We start from the raw sequence: 23,501 nt of genomic DNA on the forward strand, positions 1-23,501 counted from the left end.
GAAGTGGAGAGAATGATTGGCAGGAAAGGGTAGAAGAACACGCTATATTAGAATTATTTTTCATCTCCTGTCAGCTGTGTTTTTTAGCCTCTTATATCATTCTGAACTCTCTTTCTGCAACCCCTGGCTCTTTTGAATGACTATATTTTTCAAGCACATACTCAAAGGAGGTACTCAAAAATCTATGAATTATTTTTATAAAATCTATTTCACTCCAATGAAAATCCCTTCATTCCGCTGCAAAGTCAGGAATGGAGACCTGACTTCAAAGCAAGGCTGAAAATAGCCAATAATCAGCTTTGTGTGAAGCCTGGTTGACATGCTTGCTGAATAATTCTCCAGCAGGGCTCAAAGTAGAAGTTAAGAACCAGTGTACTGGGGTTTCCTGCCACTTCCAGAGTCGCTCCAGCTGGCTATTAGCAAAAAAAAACTGGCATTGTTGCAATGAACTGAGGAACACGTGCTTGTGCAAAACAATGTCTGGAACGAGAAATGAGGCACCGAAGCTCACGCTGACGTCTGCAGTCATTAACTGACCATTAAAGGTTATAAAGTTAGATTAAAATGTACTTTCCAAGTGAAAAATGTGCTATAGTGGAAGTATTGTGGATTTCTTTTGTTGAAACAAAATTGCTCTGGCTGTATAATTATACTCAATGTGTTGTTACATTTTTTTAAGCAATGCTTTTTTATCAGTTAATCGCTGCCAACGATCTCTAAACCTATTTTTTATAATAGTCAAGTCAAATTGGCAAAAAGCTGTCAGATTTTTATTAGAGCAAATTTAGCCCATTCATTGTGCTGTTGATGAATGTCATATTCTTAATTAAGACTGTTCCTCATTGAGAAATAGTTTATTTGAATGACTGATTTAATAAATGACATCAAAATTCAACAAAATATATTTTGAAAAGCTAAAACGAAAAAAATGCAAGAAAATGTGACATTTTTAAGAAGTCAAATAGCCAATGGAAGTTCTTTTGAAGCGCTGAGAAACCATCGCCCCCTCCTCCATCCTTCCCCTCCTCACATTATACTAAGTGCTGGGGAAAATAACAACCAATGGGACTTCAAAATGCATCAGCATCAAAAAGCCATTTAATCATTGCTCTGCCTCCCTCTCTCTCTCCTTCCTCCAGCCCTCATGCCAAATACCATTTCATGTCTCTGGGGAGCAGGAAACATTTAATAAAACTTCTCTAATCGAGTTCAGCGGCAAAGAGCTGTGTGTCCTCACTTTGTGCTTGTCATCTCTCAAAGACTTCTTCTGCGAGACCCAGTTCGTCAAACGGTTTTATTCTCCGAGGCCAAACTGATGTTTTGGGGTTTTTTATGTAAGCAGACCTAACAAAAATTGACCTCATTGTGCCTTTTACGCTTTGGCTTCAAGCCCAAAAAAATATATAAAGTTTCAGGAACAGCTCAGGGCTACACACAAAGCCTGATCATTTCATTTGACTGCCATTTCATTCAACGCAAAGTTTACCAAATGTAGAATTTAAGCAGCAGTTCATTGGTACCACGTGAAAATACATGCATCTTGAACTGGTGCACACTGGAGCCTGGAGCATGTGTGTTTTTGCCATCTTAAAATACCAAGATGTCAGCATTTTAGGTGAACAAAGAGCATTTTGGAAGAAGAAAATATGCAAGCTGGTGTTTCATTTAATCTCCTTCACCAACCCTTTTAACAGATTTCTAGTTGTAGATAAACAACAACTTTCCAAATGATGAGATGTTGTTTATTAGAAGAAAAAAAAGTATGGCTTACACATTTACTGGCCCACTATAAAACAACATGGTCGTCATGTAAAATATGAAGGATTTGCATCAGCGTCCAGCATCAGCGAGTACTCAGAGTTAATTATTGACCGCTGTGGTATATATTGGTAAAATGGTTTCAGGGTGGCTTATTAAAAGAGAGGTTAAAATGGTAGCAGTAGCTTTTAATTGAGCTGTTTTAAAGTTTGAAAATGGCTTCATTTTAATGCCACTAAAAAGTGCAATTTAACTGGAATGACGTCAAACTCAAAGGCGGTGCTCGTGTCATCCTCTAGGACAGCTGGACCGAGTGACTCTCTTTGAACAGATCTGTCTTCTGTAAGCTGCTGAGACGCTCGGCCGCCTGAGACTCTGCTGAATGATACCCGACGCACTGCATGTGTTGCTGAAGCAGTCATTTTTCAAAAGCTACTACTGCTGTCTGAATATCTGTGAGTTCACTTCTTCCACAGTGAAGGGTTGTTGAGTGCGTGGGTGTAAACTTTTTAAGAAGTACCTCACGCTCTCTCCTCTTACTATTCATTCTCACCTTCCTTTAAAAGCCCCATTTTGTGCATTCTTCTTTAAAACGTTTTAGCTTTCATTTCTTTTCCACAGCACTTTTCTCTCAGGTGTATTATCAGGTCGCTGCAGCTCTGACCCTACGCCTCCTCCCTACTGAATGCTAGCGGGACCTGAACTTCTCAGGGGGCTGCAGACTCACTGTACGTCATTCTGGATAACAGTGAGAGCTTTAATGCTGAAAAGGGTACGGACTACAGATATAAGCAAAACCCCGTACTGACTGCAGCCAACTGAAAGCCTGATCCCTTGACTGCTGCATTTTGGAGACATGTACGGTCAGGACCTTTTTGTGCACTGCAAAGGCTACACACACTTGCACACAAAAAAGAACGGCCAGGCAGAAGCACATTTACACTTCTGGAAACAGACAAACAAACCCGCCTTCAGTTAAATTCTCATATACAAATATTCCTTCATTTTCACTAACACAAAATTTGGGATCGTTGGCCTTGCAAAAAAATATATGCGCATGATAACAGCCGAAGAGTCCAGAATGGTCTCAGAAGGCAAATCTGACAGCTGGTAAACTGCAAAACGAAGGATTATGAATTAAATACTAATAAAGAAAAATCTCAGCAAAGTGTTTCCAGTTGAGTTAACGGTGAAGCTATAAGTGGGAAACTAACACTTTTCATCTATTTGCTTCTAATTATTTCCCGTTATTATGCAGCCTTGTTGTCAGCTAACGGCAAACAAAACAAAGAGCTGACAAAGGATTGGGTGTAGAGTAGCCCATACATCTATTATAAAGATGTTTTAACGGGCTTTAGACATTTCCATTTAACACAACTGTCTCAACATCAACAAAATTGTAACACCGCAGATTTATACCTTAAGGATGTTGACAGATTAGACTCTCTGCCATCACAGCTGTGCGACATCATGTGGTGACAGTTTCAAATCCTGTAATAGACCAATGAAAATCACCAAATCCTTAACTATCTGGAGCAAACTGTGCCAATATAAAGCTCTTATTAGACAAAGGAAAATATACCAGTTCTGATATGTTTATAATAAATTCTGTCTTCAGATCTTTCTATGCTGTTTTTTTAATTACATACCTCCCACAGAAGAACATCAGTACATGCTTATGTGTCCCTGAAGTTTATGAGCTAAAGAAAAATCATGTAAAAAAACTCAAGTCTTGAAAACCATAGGATAGCGACAAGCAACAAAAGGATTTGTCACTGAAACAGGAACTAATTGTGTCAACTATCTGTTGCAATAGATTGGTTAAGATCTTATTAAGCCAAGGACAATGCTTTTTTTAGGCATTTTTTTAATTACATGTAAAGGATACTTAAAATTGTCCTTTTAATAGATAGTATAAAGTCACATATTATGGATGAGACGCCAGTAAAAACTTCTCAGGGTTTTTCGCTTAAATTCTCACTTTAAGAGCGTTATGGCGTACTGATACAGGAAGCGTCAGAAACCTTGAAGGCTTTGGTTCATTATTTCTGAATCCAAAAACCTTTATGGGTTCCTGGGGCCCTTGGGATGCCTCTCAGTTGTATTCTTATTAGAATGTGGTGACTGTAGCACACAAAAAAGGGATAACAAGCAGATCTCTCCTTGCAGGAAACAGAGGCAGCAAATGCAGAGCAAACATCATCCTTATTTAATGCAGGCACTTTATCTGAGTTCCTTTAAGAGTTCTTTGGCACTGCACATTACCACAGAAAACTTTTTGACACATCACACTTAATTAGATGATTTCTACAAAACAAGCATGTAGAGCTGATGCCATGAAACTTCAGAAAAGGATCCGCATTAAATCTAGCAGGTCGGATAGAGTGCGTGTACGAACCACGCGATACAGCCTTAACGCTTACACAAACCCACCAAATAAATGTCACCCACAGAATTACATCTCCGCACTTTCAGTCACATTTACAGCCACGCTCTGTCTCACACACACTTTTTTTTTTTGTCTTTCACAGACACACAAAGTCACAGCTTTTCCACTCACACGTTCTGGTCTGAAACCACAGGCACCACAAATAGCCATCATCACCTCTCTGCCTCTGTGCCTCTTGCCTGGCAGCTTATTACATGTAGTTAAACTCAGCCATCCAGCAGTCACCCCCCACCCCCAAAGAGAGTACAGCTCCATCCTCCATGCTAGAACCCAAAAACAGAAAGTGACTGTCCTTGGTGTGCAACTGTTATCCATGAACATGTTGGGTCTAGATTGATTGATTGAGTAATTTTCTGTAGAGGCCATGAGTTCATTTGTATATGAGCAAAAGTAAATTTTGTTTTGTTTTTTTTTAATGACAGACATCTCCTAAGGTGGTAAATTAAATATCTTTAAATTTTGGACCGTGAAACCAAGTCTCAGATAACTAAAGCATAATGACAGAGAATGTATATAATAGTTACCAGTGCTACTTTGTGGTTGGTCGGTTCATTATTTAGTCATTTAGAAATACAACTGGAAAAAAAAACTACCATCATGAGATCCAAGAGCCCAGTGAGACCTTTAAATTGCTAGTTCTAAAACTAGATACTTCTTTTTCTGAAATTCTGAACTTCCGGGGGTTTTTTGAGAGAAAAAGAAAAAACAAGAGGGAAAACAGTACTGTTTTTTAATCCAAACAGAAACATACTAATATAGACTGTTGAACGTCTCTATTAGTTGAAAACCATTTAACCATTTTAAAATGTTTGCTAGACAGACTTCAAAAGAAAGAAAGTAACTAATAACTAAATATTTAATCAAAAAATATGTACACAGGATGCCCAATCTGACTACACATCAATTTAGATATACTGGAGACATGTGTAATGGAAACAAGTATGATAGCTTTAGTTTGTACTCTGAATATCCTAATAAAGTTCCTTTCCAGTAGATGAAACACTACTAAAACAGGACCACCATAAACAGGAGGAGTACTTTTAGACTTTCACCCCCATTAATGTGAAAAGTGGCTGGTGTCTGGTGGAAAACCAACAATAACACAATATCACAGTGATATTTTAATGATTCCCACTTGGAGCTTGTCAGCTCAGGAGTCAGGAGTCAGATGGAGCAGCAGCTCTGGAGCTGGCACACATTCAGAATCTTACTTAAGCAGACATTCACAGGGTGGATCATTGCTGACAAGGGGGTATGAAAACATTTTTGCAATAAAGGAGGGTCTTTTTAACTCTGTACTATTACGCCAACACCCACAGTCATTCTCAAACGACTCCACCCTCTCAACTATAAACTAAACAGTTACACAGTATGTTTTAACCCCAAGGCATCTAATGAGGCAAACAGGCTACATACTAAATCCCTAAACTCCTCTCTAACAAGGAGAGAACCTGAAAGGTCTCATCGAATTGCAAAATTGCTCTTAAACTGTCTAGATAAAGAAAGAAAGAAAGGCACAAAGATGTTCTGGCTGTATGTGCTAAGAAACGATATTCCAGAAAAAGGAGTGATGGGAAAAGCTGTTAAATCCACCCAACAGACCGTCTGGACTTAGAGGGTTTCACAGCACTGGCCATGAAATCTCCAACACACCACTGTCAGCTGGCAGGAGTCTGCACGCACACACACTCACACGCACACACAAGCAGCCCTTGGATTAATCCTACATTTGGTTGGCATCCACCGGCAGGCTCATGTAGATCCAGCTGAATATCAAAACAGATTCGGAAGGGATTTTTCAGGACAGGAATTAACAGCCGCAGAACCTAAAAGAGCTCAGATAAAAACACTACCTCCAAAACAGGACCAAAGGCTTTTTCACACACAGTGATTACTGTTAAATACCTCCGGGAAAATACCTCGTTTCAATGTACATACTATAGATTAGCTACACATATGACTGCAGATGGAGAAAAATGTGGAAGAAGGTTCTCTCAGTTTAATGTACTGAAGCCGCTTTAATGTCAACATCTAGAGTGTTTCCACATTTATTTAGCTGAAGTGGTTGCAATTAGAAAAAATAACAGTGATAAGGACACTTCAAAGTTTGATAACAGAACTGACCTTGAATGCTTGAGGTTAACAACTAGGATGAAACATTTTCAGGGAAGATGTCCCAGTAATTTAGAGACTTTTACTTGGGGGAAAGTTTTTTTGAGGTCATTCAGCAAGAGACTCTTTCACTTCTTAGAGTTCATTCAAAGCACTAAACAAGTACTAGCCCATGTGTAAATACATAATGCAACAAACCTATAAAATATGAAACTTGTTTGAAATATTAATTTCAGTGGTCAGAAGGAAGATTCACACTTGGGCTAGCTGCAAGAGGGCTTTAAAAGCACAGGAAAAATCTTACTCCTTGTGAGGCTAAATATGGACAATCCGGCTGTAATCAATCAGCGCACACAAACCTTTAAAATGGTCAGAGAGTTTAAAGGACTGTATAAATATGTGTCCATGACTTCACAGAGGAATCTCCCAAACTATGGGAGAGGCTTTCTTCCCGACAGCTGGGAAGGAAGCCAGGCGCATACACAGCATGCACTGGGGCTGGTGTCACCAGCTGAACCTACACATGTCCAAACAGGTCGCCTTTCTTATTTTACACTTTCATTTATACAGGCTGATTCCTACAAGAGTGGCTGCTAGTGCTCCGCGATACTTCAAATACTATTATCAATCCAATACCAACTAAATACACGGCCAGTATTGCTGATACAGACACCAATACTTTTAACCTATTAAGGCAGCTTGTAGAGGGGAGCGCCATGTGTCATGACTTATGAAATAAATAATTACCAGTTTGTAAATTCTAAACACATTTTAATGACCACTAAGTCACTGTAACCTTTTCTATCCACAATAATTAATACAACAAAACACACCTTTCAGTTGTTCATATATTTTGAAACTGGGTTTTCTGGAGAGTTTGAATGGAAATGTATCTGTCTCTAAAGCACTTTGGGGAAACTCCTGTTGTTTAAATGTGCTATAGGCTACAAATAAGACGCATGTGACATTAAATACAAGGATGTTTACACATTCTTTATAAAACATGTTTTGAGGTTTATTTTTTCCCCAAAAATGATTAATTTAACACAATTCAGTGATCTGCATACTGAATTTAGAGGATAGAAACAAAGTATCGATTTTATCCTGCTAGTATTGATCCAATACAATATCAGCCTCGGTATCGATACTATTGATATTTGCATCGATCAGCCCACCACTAGAAGCTGCTGCTTCATATGTAACAACAAACTTTTGGGATTGGCTAGTTGACAGGTTTTAAGGGGGCTTTTGAGAGCAGTTGGCTTGTAAAAGTTCTTTTCCACTGATTCAAAATGAACAAAATGAACCTTTGACCGTGAGGCTGACTGACTGCAGTGAGTGAGTGTTTCTATTTATAGTTGAACCTAATGACCATTTTAAGTAGTGATGAACGAGTATAACCATTTCCCTATTAATCAACTAACTTAATCTCAACGAAGATATGTAAATATAATGAAAAGCAGCACATTACAGCAGCGGCAAATACTTAACCTTGTTTTTGTTACACCAATTATTTGAGACACAACAAAAATTTAATAACCCAAACACACTCTACCAGTCACTGTGCAATCAAACATTTTTCACATCTGCAATTATCCGTGCATGTTCTTACCGGTAACATCTCATTTTCTTTTCTCCTTTCTTAAGCAAGGCTGATTAATGGATTGCACGTACTTGTGTACATTTCTCCACTGCCATTCCCTAATCAGTTTTTTGATCTCGGTAATCTTTCACCATCTTATTTGTAATCATTCCAGCAGCGCTTTGGCAAGAAATCAAATGCCACGCCAATAAAGCATATTCAATTTAAGTTAACTTGTATTGACTGGCAGGCTGGCTGACCTCCCACCATATATCACTGCACCTCCCCCTCTGCCTATTCTCTCCATCCTTCATCCTGCTCAATTACTCATTTGAAATCAGTGCCTGAAAAACACACACACGCCTTGCAAGAGTTCTAAAACACCCCAAAAAATATATGATTGCAAAATGACAAAAAAGAGGTAGAAAATGAAAGAACAGAGGGAATTATAGGCGAGAATAAGGGAAGAAAAAATGGAGAAAACGCATGACTCACCTGTGCGCTCTATGTAGTCGACACATTTATCGATGAAAAGTGGGATGGGGCGATCCGGGGTTACTAGGTTCTGCAAGGGAATGCCAAAGTAGTTGCTCTCCCAAGTTCTTCGAGTTGGTGGGTACAGTGGTTTGGGGGGCTTGGAAGATTTCGGCTAAGATAGCAAATAAAAGAAAAACAGACATGAGATGGCAAAGAGCAAAGGGTGTATGAAGATAATTGAATGAAAAATAAAATAAGAAAAAATAGTAGTGGGTGAGGAAGGAATGACGGGAGAGAAGAGAGGATAATAAATAAGAGCAAGTTGAGAAAAGAGGAGGAACTCAACAGAAGAAAAGAGGAAGGAAAAGAGGAAGCAGAGGAAAATGAAAACATGGAGAAGTGAACAAAAGGTTTAAAAAAGAGATTGAAGACAAGGGGTAAAAAACAAAATGGAAACACATATATATATATATACACACACATATATATGAGTAAAATGGATAAACAGTAGGAAGAAAAACGGGAGAATGACATAAAAAAAACAGTAAAGGAATGAAGGGGCAATTGAGAAATAGACACCAGGGAGAACAAAGATGGAGGAGGAGAGAGGGTGAAGAGGAGGCAGAACATTATCACAGGAGAAAAGGTGGAGGAGGAGGAGGGTAATCGGGGAATAGATCAGAAAGAAAATTAGTGGGATGAAGGGCATTCGAGTGGGAGAAAGCATGTAGAGGAAGACAAGAACACCAAAGATGAAAACAACAGACAAAACAAGTTATTCAGATTGAAGCTGGGATGTGTAACAAGGTGCAACGTTAGCTTTGATTTCCCACACTCTTCTGCTCTTCAAAGTGTTGTCATGCCTACAGCAGTTCGAGATTCACTCTAATTGGCCAGAACGGCGACTAAACACCTTCCGTTTTGTACTTCCTGGTCTGGCTTTCCCTCTCCTCTCTGATTATTTAAGGTGGTTTGAATATTCCAACAATGCCCTTTTATGATGCCCATGTAGCGCCGGTGGCTCTTCCTCTACTGATTTGCACTTTATTATCTGATCTGTGCTTCCATGGTTGCTGACTTGCTCTGAAGCATTTTTATGTGTTTTGTCTGTGCAAATAGTCTTGAGAGCTTGAAAAAAAAAAACTCAACTTCTTTAGGTTTTTTTGAAGATGTTTCAAGACGTTTTTGTTTCCAAGGTGTAAAAAAAAAAGGTGTGGGTCATTCAAGTTATCAGCCAACAGGTGAAACCACTGTGAGACATTGCCCTACCCCACAATCAAGTGAGTCACTGAGGTCACCTGGGCAAGGTGTGAATGGGGGTTGCAACACAGGGGAAGGCATCGCAGGACTGCACTGTAGATGGTTGATAGCCACCACCTCTGTTCAGTGATGGTCGCTCAAAGTAGGTGTAGATTTCCACCTTTGCTCCTCTTTCAAACCATCTGTTTTCTCTATTCAAAAAGTGAACACTGGCATCCTCAAAAGTGTGTTCTTTCTCCTTTAAGCACACGTGTACAGCTGTTCTGTTGAGGTGGCTCTCCTATGATGTGCTATGTGTTTGTGGAGTGGCTGTTTGGTCTCTCATATGTAGTTGTCTGAGCACTCCTCACTGCACTGCACCACATACACTATGCTGTTTAACTTGTGGAGGACAGCCCCCACTAGGGGTTTATTGGAACTCTCCATTAGATGTTCTAAAAATGAAGAAGTCCCTTGGGAAGAGAGGCGAAACATCTTCAAAAAAACCCTAAACAAGTCCAGTTGCCTTCTTTTCGAGACTACAAACATCTTCAATCAAAAGCAGATGTCCCTGCTTAAGAATTTTTTTTAAATGACAATGTTTGTTTTAACAGTTCTCAAACATGTCTGCAGAATAATTATTAAGTATCCACTCTGAGCACCTAAAATTTACTTTGGAACAGAAAATGACATTAACAAGTACCTCCATTTCCCGTCTGTAATATATCACAAATAGCGCTATACCTGTAAGTAATTAGCTAGGAATTTATATACTGAAGTATGTTCATGTGTGGGCGTGAGCATGCATTGCATACTAATGCATGCTTTTAGCTTCATTTTAAACACGGCTGTTTGATTTGTGCATGCGTGATTTTTAATTTTTCAGCTTTTCACCACAATAAAATGTTGCTCTAACAGTAATAATGTGCACAAAGCATTTTCTTCTTGGCTCTATGAAACACACCATGTCTGGATGTCGTCAGAAGCTTCAGACGAGCCTTTAAAGAGCTGTCAAAGACACAGTCTTTGCTCTGAAATTATACAGACACCAACTGTCTTTAACAGCGTGTCTTTTATCAAGCACCTTTATTGCTTGTCTAGGGCCTGCAAGGTGTAGAGGCTCATAAACTACTTTACCAATGGGGCCAATCAATAAATTATCAAATTAGTTTGTTCTCCAGATGAGTCTCAGGCCAACAAAATTCGCTCACACCCACACACATCTGCTCACCCCCTACTATATACAGTCTTTTCTGTGCTCATTTACCCATGCACTATATCAGTCTCTCGCTCGCTCCCATATTTAGTGCAATAAAGTGCTATTTCACTCATTCTCAGACAGAAAAAAAATCTTTTGTTTGACCTTTCTGTTCTGTAAAGCATTTTCAAAGCATCTTATTTTCTAAAAACATAAATAAATAAATGTGATTCTTCAAAAGTCAATCTGTCATGACAAACAAGTCTCACCTTCTTGGATTCTTTTGGCGTCTTGGGCGTCTTCTTCTTTTTCAACTTCTTGTCCTCCTGCTCTGGGTCGGAGGTGATTGCAGGATTATCAATCCCACCTTTCCAAGGGTCGACGGGAGAGAGCAGCGGGTCCTCCTCGCTGCCCCGATGGGCTCTTCTGTTTTTCTTTTTCTGAGTGGCTGGGCCAGTCTCCTCCCCATCACTGTCCGAGTGGAATCGTCTTTGGTAGGCTTTCGTCTTGCTGAAAAGGATTTTTGAACGATCTTTATATTTTGATGGCCGCCTTGCAGCCTGGGATTTCCGATCAAACCCATTCTCTTCCTCTCCTCCTCCGTGGAGAATGTGTAACCCACCAAAAGAGTTCTTTATTTTGATCAGGCGGTTGTGTGCGTCTTCAGGCACAGCATATATGTCGTCATTGTGGAAGCCCCTGGGTCTGAGCAGGGTGTCCACAGGGTCTGCATAGTTGTCTGATGGCTCCACATCTTCAGCGTGCATCACTGGGGCACGTGGCATTCTTCGATTACTTCGCATACCAGCCTCAATGGTTTTGAGCAGGTTGGGGTCCAGCTTTTTAACATTAGGCCTGGGGAGAACTGGTTTGGGCCGGACGGGTGGAGGCACTTTGTGGTTGCGTTCATGGTCTCCGACAGGTGTGCTATGGACTGGGTACTCATTCCCCTCGAGGTCGATCCTGTATTTAGCCCGCTCACTGGGTGTGGGGAGAAGCTGAACATCATCGCCTATTGGACTATAAGGTGGGGGGGCCTCATTATCATCGTCGGACTCTGGGTAGTAAGTGTTGTAAGCTGGGGAGTGGCTATGGGGAGAGGTGGGGAAGACATCTTCACTGGCTCCTGTGGTGCACTCACGTGACGAGCTGTCAAACAGGAAAGAACTCTCAATGTTGGGTTTCTTCTCCAGCACTTCATTGAAAAAAGGGGTGAAAACCTCGGTCTGCCGATGATACTGAGACAGCGAGTAGAGGGCCGTAAACTTGGCAGCAATCTCTGTGGCAATGTGCTCCCCCTCGGTCATCAACTCCTTGATGGCATCATTCTCAAAGAAATCCGCCTGACTGTCTGTGATTGCCACCATCTGCACGGGGATTACATCCTGGACTTCCGCCAGGAAGGCTCGCAGGGTCGCCATAGAAGCTTTGCGTTTGGCAGAGTAGACCAAAATGTAGCCATGCACTAGTTCATCTTTACGGACACCAATGGCAGAGTGGTAGGAGAGGACGGTGACCTGGATCCTCCTCCTGCTGTCCCCTATTATCTTATCCAGTATCAGTGTATTGCTCTGACCAGGCTGTCCAGCGCTACAGCAATGTGAGTCTAGAAAGGGCGAGAGGATGAGGTCAACGCTGAAGGGATCCCAGCACATGGCGCACATGACTATTCTAAGGTCCATCTCTGACATGTCTTTGATACATGGCAGTGGGGCCAAGACCTCAAAGCTATGCTTTAGCCCCTCCAGCACTGCTCTGAGACCCTGCTTAATTTGGAACTCAGTGAATTTGCGAGGAAAGGCTCCGGAGGGGATGTCAACAAAGGTGCACTGCAATTTGTTTGCCAGCTGCTGACCCTGGTGCCTTAAGATAGGTATGTTTTTACAAACACTATCTCTCTGATTTGCCAGGATGAGAATAAAAGGGAGTGGCTGAGCAAATCTATCTCGCCGACTCTGTGCTATCTCCGCCCTTATCCTGCCTATGCAATCGCCAATAGAGTTAAGCGACTCTATTGAGTTGAACACACAAAAGCAGCCGTGTGGCTTAAAAGTGGTGACCCAAGTGTGGCTGAAGAGCAAAGTGGAGTTGACGTCCACAGGAAGAAGCTCCAGTTCATAGATTTTACCATCTAGAGTGTACTCATCGTCTGTAGACTGAGCTCGGATCTCATTGGCTAGGTCCTGTGAGAGACCCTCCTTTCCCAGGAGGCAGAGGTTTATTTTATCGATGTTGGCACTGTTATAGTAAAGATTAGAGCGTCCGTGGTCGAGCTGTACCAGCCTGTTTGCTAAAACTTGTTCTACTTTCAGATCCACACAGTTCTGCCCGCTCAGGCATGTCTCCTTAGTGGGATGATAAACAAACCCAATGTGTTTGAGGAGGAGCGACTCTCTATCTGGGGCAAGTTTCTGCAGTGCTCTGTATCTGGGCTCCTCATTCAGCACACTGTGAATTTCACTCATCTTGTCACAGCTGGGGGTTGCATTCAGGTCCAAGTCATAGAATAACTCGGCGTGCTCAAAAAGCATTTCCTGAAAATCCTCTTTAGCCCTTTCAACTATTTCCTGCTGGTGCCTACAGTAAACATCCCTCCTATCTGATTCCGTGATGTACTTGTAGGCCTCATCCTCCATGACAAAGCACATGACTTCCTCCCAAGGCTGCCCCGGAGTGATAAAATGAACCCTCTCCAAAGTCTTCTTGAACCTCTCTTTCATTTCCCCCCTCCTCTTCTCAGACAGAAGGTGCTGGACGTGATTATGGTAAATTCTCTCACCGTCCGGTGTATCGAGAAGGTCAAAAGGTATCCTACGGTCACTGTTATCAATGTGATCTGTCTCGTCCCACGGTGTATTTTCCAGTATCACAAACCAGTACTGGAAATCAGACCTGTTCCGGATCACACTCTGTGCCTCGGGCCATGAAAGGTGTTCAATCTCGTCCAGGTTATTGAGGATGTTGTTAAGGGTTTTCGGTAGCGTCGTCAGGTACTCCTCCCTTCTCCTCTTAATGTGCTCCTGTTTCAGTTGTGCAATGTGCTTTGTGAACATGTTGCGGGCCTTCTTGGTGCCCTCCAAGGTAATGAACTCATGATAGTCAGATTGCCCCTTTAGATTATTCATCACAGTTTTCCACGTGGTGTGATAATCTCTCACTGAGTGTACCATCAATTTCTCAAATCTATCTGTTGCTGAGGCAACAAGCTGACGTTGGATTTTATAGGCCTCCAGGTATGCCACAGTTTTTGGCTTCCCTCTTGTTTTATCCAGCTGCTGGATTAGGGCGTTGAAGCAAAGCTCTATGTTGACATTGGAGCGTGCTGACGTTTCAATTAGCATCAAGTTCTTCTTACTGGCAACAAAGCCCTGCAGGTCCCTCAGGTACTGATCTACACACTCATCACATTTCGTGGCAGCAACAACAATAGGCTTCTTTGACTTGACAATTTGAGAGTAAAGGCTATTGACAAATTTCATTTGGTCATCAAACTTCCTGTTGCAACCCTTACTAACATCAATGCACAACACAAAGGCATCGATGTTTAGCTTCCCATCAGGCATCTGCTTCTGATCAAAGTCCTGCTCCAAGCCCAGCTGGTCTGTGCAGATGTACATAAGCTTCTCTGCTGACTGGAGCTTGGTTGCTGCTGCCCGTTTTGTGTATGGCTGCAAGTTCGTACTCCGATGCGGAAGAAATGTCTGGTCATCGATGAACTCCGTTTGTTCAATGACTTGGATTTTATAGTCCAATCCCTCATCCCCTCGATGCGACACCTCTCCCCAGTACAAGAAGTGGTCATTGTTAACTACACGACCACCAAAGTCTATTGTGCTGAGCACTGAGGTGTGCTCTGAGTAGTAGTTGTCTGCATCTGGACGCACATATCGGTTGCATAGGCAGGACTTCCCCACGCCACAATTTCCCTTCTCTTTCTCCGTCCCCGAGAGGCCAACGACGCTGACGGCGAATGTCGGGGGGCGTGCATCCTTGTTCTTGGCCATTATATCCCCCCACTCATTGCTAAACTAGTTACTCTCAGGAAGAAAAGGTCATGATATCATCCCAGGTCTGCTTGTCAGTGATACAGAGATGCCTTCATTTTCATTTTCCCTGGTTCCAGTGAATGCTCTTCTCCGTATATATCTCCGTTTCTATCCTGGATCTTATTCAAGCTGGGATAGAGCAGCCCACGGCTCCTTTTATCACCTGCCTGCAAGATATGGAATTCAAAATTAGGAAAAGATACAAGCAAATCAAACAAATCCACATTTTCAGTTTTTTGTTTTACTTATTACAAATAATATAATCAGCTTCTTTTTGTCTACATCATGCTCTAGAACACACATGGACACATGTAAATTGTGACGCAATAAAAGAAACTCATGCATGTTAATCTAAAATTAGATTGTGTTAACAAAAAATTAGGTAAAATACACTTTATCATATCTGAATAGGGAAAAAAAGCTCACTCGTGGGTTTGATGAGGTTTTACTCAGCCCTTTCATGTATAAATAATAAACTACACTGGTTTTAAAACCCTACTACAATAGGTTTATAATGTAAAAATGTGATGCAAAGGCCTACTACAATTTTGAAAGTGAAAAAGGGAAAACTTTGTTATCACATCTGCAATATCAAAACGGCATTCTAGGAAGACAACAACCAAAGTGTGACAGTAACATTTATATAAGAGAGGGAGAGTAGTACAGTCACGGAGGGCTCAGCAATGTCACTCTTCCCGTTGCTGAGAAAAATAAGCGCTTTCAACCAATTTGTGTCGAGGCAGAATAAAAATGGCATGCAACTCCAGCCCTTTGATAGCCACTGACCTAGAAATGATTTGCTTTACTCTGAGAAAGAAAGAGAAAATAAATCAGTTCTGAGATTTGTTACCATTACCAGCACAAACCAGCCTTGCCTAATTAAGAGTAAATGTATAATCCTGATTACTTTGCTTGCTGTTGTCATAATAGATTTTGCCTGACATTCCGGTTCTGACTATTAATCCTGATTATCACTGTTGACTATTTGACTAGTAGCATTAACAAGCAAGTGAAACTAAACATTTCACTCTCAACAATCAGGGTAATCAGCAATTCCTGATTGAATAAACAGAAAATGCCTACATGTGATTGACTGGGCAATCTTTCTGTAAATATTATCTAAATTAACACGGTCAAATACAGCTGAAACCTTCCATGACCTAACCCGAGGCTGATAAGTGATAGCTGCAGAGACAATTTGAGTCACTGTTGTTTTTACAGAACAGTTGCAATCAGTCAGTGAATCTGCCTGCGTGTGCTGGAATTTCTACATGCAGAACGACGGCATGCTGAGCCTGAGAAACTGCACCAGAGCAGAAATCTGGTTCGCTGACATGAAATGATGAGGTTTCCCCTGACTCTTTACAGAGACCAAGGTGATGATGTCACCTGTGGGATGGGAGTGTACACAGGGCTCAGTAGAAACAAAGACATAAAGAAGGACTTGATTTAAAAATAAGGAGGGGACATGGCTGTAACTGGCTCATGTCGAATGATAAAATTTTTTTTAAAAGGCTCACCTTCCAAGAAACCTGTCTGGATAGACTACAAACCAAACCTAACTTACAAACCAAACTTAAGCATAAGCAGGAAGAAACTGGCTTACTGACAGAAAATGTGCTTTAAACTGCATGATCTATATATCTCAAAACCACCCAGCTGGTCTGTCAGGTTTACAAACCTATGTACTATATGCTAAAACAGCTACTGTGCCACACCTGACTGTAGTAGCAGTCAGATAGAAGTATATATGAGCTTAGAGATATTTTGAAGGCAGAAGCATTATACGTATTTTTGTCCTGTCTTTCTGACTGATTGCTGATCCTGCTTTTAGTGCCACATTAACTGACTGATAATAGACTATATCCAGTTTGCCTCCCTATTTCAGCCAGCAGCCAAAACAAGCCTAAATATAGAAATGACAATAAACATCAAACTAAGGCCCTCTACTCACTGATGACACTCCACCCAGGAATACATATGGAATCCTCACCTGGTTACTAACTTAAACAATCAGTTACAAACTGCAAAATCTACTCACATGGTTTTGAAAATTAATCACTGCAATGCTACATTCCTGGCACGATATTTATCCAAACCTCAGTGTTTGAGATCTGTCACCCAAATTCCAGCATCTGCTTTGCATTAATTTCAGATGATATCAAAGTTGTCAATCCACAAGGTCAATATGAATGAATAAGTGCCACACACGAGGAACAGTGGCAGTGATGGGCAATTAGCTTCACACTGAAGACAACCAGAAGGGCGGGTGATGGTTTTATTATTGCAAACAGCCAACACTAGAGCCTAAACTGCATTTATGCTGCACTAATAGCTAAAAGTAGCCTTGTGCATCATGATTAGTCCATTCACTGTGAGGCTGCAGGGGGGGGATTAAGGTATCACTTGGCAAGCTGGTTTTAGAGATGACTAAATGCTGTTAAGCCCTGAAACACAGCGGAACACACTGCCAATGATGATAAACCTTTTCAAGCTACACTGGCTGGAATTTGTCAGTAGAAATAAACTTTTTATTGCTTTATTTATTTATTTAGTATTATTATTTCATCCTAAGTCTGTGGTTCTATACCAGAGAGGGGTGTGCCAATCATTTAAAATGAGGCACAACTGGTTTCTACTGACTTGGGTACAGACAGCTCTCCTCCCACAAGAATCAGAACTCAGAAGCAAAACAGAAACTACTTCCTAAAAGGTAGCGTGAGCTCTCTGTTAGAGGAGGAACAGACTCCCCCAAGTATTAAATCTTGTCCTCCACACTAAGGACTAGTTTACTGCTACGGCCTAACTCCCAGAATTTCTGAATTTCAACTTTTTAAAACCATTCATCATCTGCCATCATCAGAAGAACTACAGTTGATATAAAGCACCAATTTATTAGGCGCATAACATCCACCACAGAATGCTACAAATGATCTACCACGTCCAGAAATAATCACTATCAAAAGGAAACTCGTTACTGTGACACTGATCAAAATTTAAAAATTTGACTCCAAGTGTCAGAGTTTGCAGTGGTGTTTCCCGTAAAGTGCCTTCCTTGTAAGACACTCATTTTTTAAAAACTGTGTCACCCTCTTCCAAAGTCAGGTCCAGACCTGAAACTGGGCGTCACTTATCTGACTTCCCCCTCCCTGGGGGTATGAATGATGTAAGAACAACAGTTTATAGGCCAACTGACACAATCACCCCCGTCATCACTCGCAGGGCTTGTCAGTGCCAGTGCCTTTATGCAGTCTGTAGAAGCCAATGCTAGCTATGAATATTTGCCAGTATATTAGCATAATGCCAATACTAATATCCATTTTTTCTGGGAGCAATGCAGACAAAACTGCAAACCCTTCCAGACTTGCCTATCCATGAATATCAATTCTAACAGAAAAAGAAATGTTAAAATGATAAAGATGGGAACTCCACCTTACCATTCTTTCTACCAAATCCCTACAGGTTTTACACTATGACACAATGCATATATTATTTTGATATCCTATAAGGAAAGACTAGGATTTATTCGACTTTTCAGACCATTGTTAATAACCGGATCGTTAGCTTTTCTCCAAACAGGCCATTTAGGAGAAAAAGCTGAAGAGAAAAGCCCTAAACACTGATGACAATGATGGACATAAGAGCCCCATCACATCATTTAGTGAACCCTTATGGTTTTATAGCACATTCTAAGTGGAAACAACAAAGAACCTAATTGCCATTTTCAACACAAATGGGTCCCACTAATAACTGATGCTTTTTTTTAAAAAAAAAAAATCTCTGTAACTCAGCATTAGGGCAGTTTTTTTGCAGCGAGGTCTGCAAAAGGTCGCGGGAGGAAGCATTATGGTGGGGTCTTGGATAAAAGCCGGACTACCCCTTTAATGAGAGTTTGGGAAAGGGGCAAAGGGAGCAGCAGCAGCCTGAGTCGATGCAAATGGCATGCAGAGCTGCTGCAGCAGGACAAACCCACTGACCTGCCTGCGTATTGTGAGGCACCGAAGGGGGGGAAAGGCGTTAAAAAGCACCTAATGACATATGTGGTTACAACTCTTCAGCACCGCTGAGACGTTAAGGGTGTGTATGTGTAAACACACCCTCGTTAATGTCGGGAAAATTCAATAATCTGCCCAGCGGCACTCCTGGATGTGACCCTCCACTCAGCCCTCCGTCCCCCCGAGCTAACGTTAGCAGGATATTAACGCAGAAAATCCAGCAACTTCCAAAAGCACTCAAAAACAATTAAACGACCTATTAATGCGAGGCGGGCGTGAAGGCTATAAACTCAGACGACAGCTGCGATTTTTTTTCCTATTCCGTGATTACTTCAAATTTTCTGCTTTAACATATGTGTAACAGTGTTATAAAGCCAACTGAAAACGGGTGGGTATCACATAAAACATCAAAGTAGTCTAGAAAAGAGGAGTGAGAGTGAGTTAGAGGAGTTAACGTGAATTAGTTATGCTGGAATTAAAACCAGCAGACCTTTATATTAAGTTAATGCGTCAATCCTTCGAGGCTAATGCTGGGAGCCCCGGGAACTGATAGGGCGGTTATGAATCTACCCTAGAGAGAAAAGGCGATACCCGGCTCGGCCTGCCTTGGCCCTGATACTCCTCCAGGAGAGGAAAAACCCACCTTTCCCAATCCTACAAGCTAGCATTAGCCGAACACTGTTAGCCTAGCATGCCAGGAGGATGAGTTAGCTAGTGGCTAATGTTAGCAACAGCCTCATTGGGAAGACTTGTTAAAATTACAACCTTGGCTGATTTAACAAGCCCGACTCACGTCCCCATCCCAGGTTCTTTTGACTCGGGATGGCGCAGTGGTACGGGCACCCTTCACCCACAAAAAAGGAGTGCTAGTTTAGCTAATGAAGTACCAATCCCAGTCCAAATACATTCCCCTACCCACCTAATAACATGGTCGCTCCCAGATCCACATACCACGGAGAAGAGGAGAAAGCATTCCCACATTAAAAGGCAATCAAAACTCTTTTCACAATCCACAATCCGTGGTCACTGGCGGCTTCCCCAAAATCCGAAGTCAGGTTTAGTTGAAGGTGTAGTCCACTGTAGTCCTACAAGCCCGGTTAGCCCGTATTTTAGTGTATTTTGGTGCTGTTAGTGTGGTATGCGTTGAAAGCCGAAACCTGGCTCTGTATGCTCCCTCCCCTCTCAGCAGCACAGCCAGGCAGTAATGGCGACTTTCTCTCTCTCTTCCACTCCCTCTGCTGACTCTATGTCGCTCTACCTTGCCATTCTCTCTCTTGCTCTCTCCACTGATCCACCTGACTCTCTCTCTCTCTCTCTCTCTTATGTCATATTAATAATATGTAACATAAGGTGTAAAATCAATTTCACTGGCATGCAAAAGAGCACAGAGTAAGTTAAAGCTACCCATTGGAAACTGGAATTTCTAATTCATTAAGTTTTATATTATTATGAACAGAATTTTAAGAAACAACCACCATGATCTCGTGTTAACAATTAATTTATATAAATGTTTAGGATTTTATCAAATGACATTATAATACCATAATAATATTATTAGTACCAAATTGTCCCATGAGATGGGTCGACCAGGCTAGTCAGTAAGTCTTTGTGTTAACATTGGTGGTTAATCTTCTTGAGGAAAAGGTGACAAGGCTAAAAAGAAATAAGAACAGCAGTACCAATCCAAAAATATATTTTAACACACCCACTGGTAAAATGCTGCCCCCTGGTGGTAATTGTTGTAGCTCAAACCTATAGGGGGTGATTACAAAAAGTATCTTTAAATTTCTAAACAATGCATCCTTTGCTTTCTGTGTTTGCTGTGTCAACCACTATGGGTTTATGGTACTTAAAGCACTTGAAAGAAAAGTGTGAAAGACACAAGAGTAGCTGCAGCCACTTGGACAATAGCATGAAAGCTTTTTGGCAGCCTTAGCATAGTAGAACAGCTGGATATAGGCTATCGAATTGGCAGAAAAAAGCACAATGAAGAAGTGACAGGAAATCACCACATTCTGTCTAGAATCAAAGACTCAATCATAAAGTTTTTGTGCTGATTTTAGATTTGTTTTGTTTTTTCCTTCCCTGTAAAATATATTACATTGTTCGATCAGTCGGACCCAAGTGCAACTGATCAAACAATGTAAAATCTTTAACAACCAGCTGCTGCTTGAACCAACATAAGTAATACCAGGACACTGAGAGCAAAGCAGCTAAATTGCAAACTTTAATTTTGATTGCATGATTACATCAATGTAATTTTCATTCAGTATAAACATTATCTATTTATATAACCTGCTATTGTACTTATTTACCTTAGAATATAAGTTTTTGAAGGCTATCTAGCATAGGGTACCTACTCTACCTACTCTATGACATTACATGGTGTTTGGTACTAATGAAAGTTGACAAATTTGCATTTACAAATGTACAAAACAACCAAATGATTAATATCTACCACACATTTGCTGTAATGTTATAGTTATTTTTCTGAGTTTTTAGAGTTTACTTTTTTCATTGTGATTTGGCTTTCAGATGAATGAAAAAGTTCAGTCGGACTTATCAAATAATTGTTTCCACACAGCTGGCAGATAAAAGCGTGTGTGCTGGCAGAATAAAAAATAAGACAATGAATTAAATTTCACTTAAGTGGGGAAAAAAACAAGCTATGAGCAGTGAATGTTAGACAAACCCATAAAACTGCAGTGTTTATACGACTCGCATGCAGCTGTAGTTACAGAATATCCATAGATATATTCTCCCTTCTTTGTGATTTTTTCACCCTGTCCATTTTTTACCTTCTGTCTTTGTGCCTCTGTCTCGTCCCTGATTCATTTCAATAATCCTCTTTATTGGCATAAATGTTGCCAAATCATCTAACAACACAAATTCAAATTTCACTCTGGCTCTCACTCTCTCTGTGATGTAATTAGGGATTGTTTTTTCCAGTGAAAATTGTTTAATCATGTATAATGTGCCTGTGGATTATTCCAACAGGGAATACAGGTTCAGACAGTGAGTGGATGCAGCGTGTCCTCAGGAAGCAGTTGAGGTTAGTCAATGAATTAAGCACTGTTTTCTCTCTAGGTGCTTAAAACAACAAAGTAAATTCAAAGGTCCTTTCTGTGGTGTTACTGTGTAAATACTGACAGTAAGTAAAGGAAACTCTGCTCACACTGTTGGATAGTGGTGAGCCACGGTTGCACAAAGGAGTCCACACAATGAAAATCCTTCATTTATATTTCAGTTGTTCTGGACTGGGATCAATATGGACTGCTGTGGTTCCAGTGAATTCCCTTGAGTGAAATGGTGTGTTAATGAGCCCCAGAGCTCAGAAAGACTACACTCCCTCTGACAGGAGTGAACACTAAGCAGGGATGGGTCAGAAAAGCCTAGCAGACGTCAAAGTTATTTCAATTTATTATAACCAATACAGGGAAAGCTGTCCTTTGTCCTGAAAGGGAAAAAATGCCATTGATCGTGGCCTGCATTCAGTTCAGGTGTTTGTTCATCTTCCACTCAAAGTGTTTCTGTCTCAAACACTCTTGGTTTTGAGTTCAGTCCATCACCATTTTGAAAGCTTCCTTTCCAGAGTTCCCATTTCACACCAGTGATGTAACAATGCCACAGGGACAAATCCATCAGAGAAGAAGAAACACTGAAAGCAATTTGTAAACCCAAGGGACACCAGAGGCCAGAGTGAAACGTGGCTACAGTGGAAAGGTTTGCTTTAAGTGTCTACGGTTATAGACAACCTGCAAGGCATTATGCAGGCTCTGTGGCTGTATTTATTATTTTTTATTGTAGGCCATGTTTTGCAAGCTCAGGCTTGTAAATATATTATCTTTTTTCCACTTCAAGAACTTAACAAAGTAGTCATCAACACGTGGAACGCTCAGCTTTGGGGATGGAGGTCATCCTCGCATAAAGAAAAAACATACTATATTGTTTGTGCAGCAGCTTATTACAAAAATATAGTTATATTATATTGTTAAACAACCTTTAGCCTTTATTTCAGCCCCAAAATACTGTATTTGTGCTCAAGCACCTTCTAGTAGCAATTATGATCGCGCAAAGGGGAAGACCTTTTTTTTCCATTATGACAAACAAAATACTGAGTAAACAATATTTTCACTGCTGGAGAGCCCTGTAATCTCCACCAGTGTGCAAACAAGCATTTTATGTTCATGTAAATATGATGGAAACTTCAGTGCACCTATTTTCATTGCTATCTGTCCCCTTTCACTGTTTATTCCACTTACATACTTAACAGAACATAAACAAGACATTTCTGCACCCTTTTAATGACAAATAGGATATAATCACCAAGTTCTTTTAGGTTATGGTTGTCATGGACAACTGCAAGCAGTGTGATACACCCTGAAATAATTTTGGGGGGGGAGTACGCTACGAATGTAGTTTAATGTAGTTTTATTATAAGGAAAAGTCAAATTTCTAAGCAAATTTGACTTGTGTGTGTTTTCTGAGAAGTTTGCAGTGGCTGCCCACAGGCGACCCCTGCTGTAGGTGCTGATGCTCGATCAGCACCTTCACACAGAATGTGCAGCTTTTTCACTTTCTTACACTTTCTGTGAGCCTTTCATGTTTCACACTTTTCTGTTTTTTTTAAAACTCCTCACAGGGC

General features: G+C 40.9%; 1 protein-coding gene across 2 annotated transcripts in view; it reads right to left on the reverse strand.

The window, feature by feature from the left end:
* The window catches only part of arhgap5 (Rho GTPase activating protein 5), a 51,717-nt gene extending 31,615 nt beyond the window's left edge, over positions 1 to 20,102 (reverse strand). The window contains exons 1-3 of one of the 2 annotated variants that reach the window (XM_005455938.4): positions 19,808 to 20,102; positions 11,085 to 15,028; positions 8,397 to 8,550 (exon numbers count right to left, since the gene is read on the reverse strand). In XM_005455938.4, the coding sequence (XP_005455995.2) occupies positions 8,397 to 8,550; positions 11,085 to 14,819 (3,889 nt within the window). In that variant the 5' untranslated portion in view covers positions 14,820 to 15,028; positions 19,808 to 20,102. Of the gene's footprint in view, positions 1 to 8,396; positions 8,551 to 11,084; positions 15,029 to 19,775 lie in introns of both variants that reach the window. The other variant, XM_003451201.5, reaches the window with a different exon arrangement.
* Positions 20,103 to 23,501: the final 3,399 nt, after the last annotated feature.

The sequence above is a fragment of the Oreochromis niloticus genome, linkage group LG19 (assembly GCF_001858045.2).
Source record: "Oreochromis niloticus isolate F11D_XX linkage group LG19, O_niloticus_UMD_NMBU, whole genome shotgun sequence".
In the NCBI taxonomy this organism is placed as follows: Eukaryota; Metazoa; Chordata; class Actinopteri; order Cichliformes; family Cichlidae; genus Oreochromis; species Oreochromis niloticus.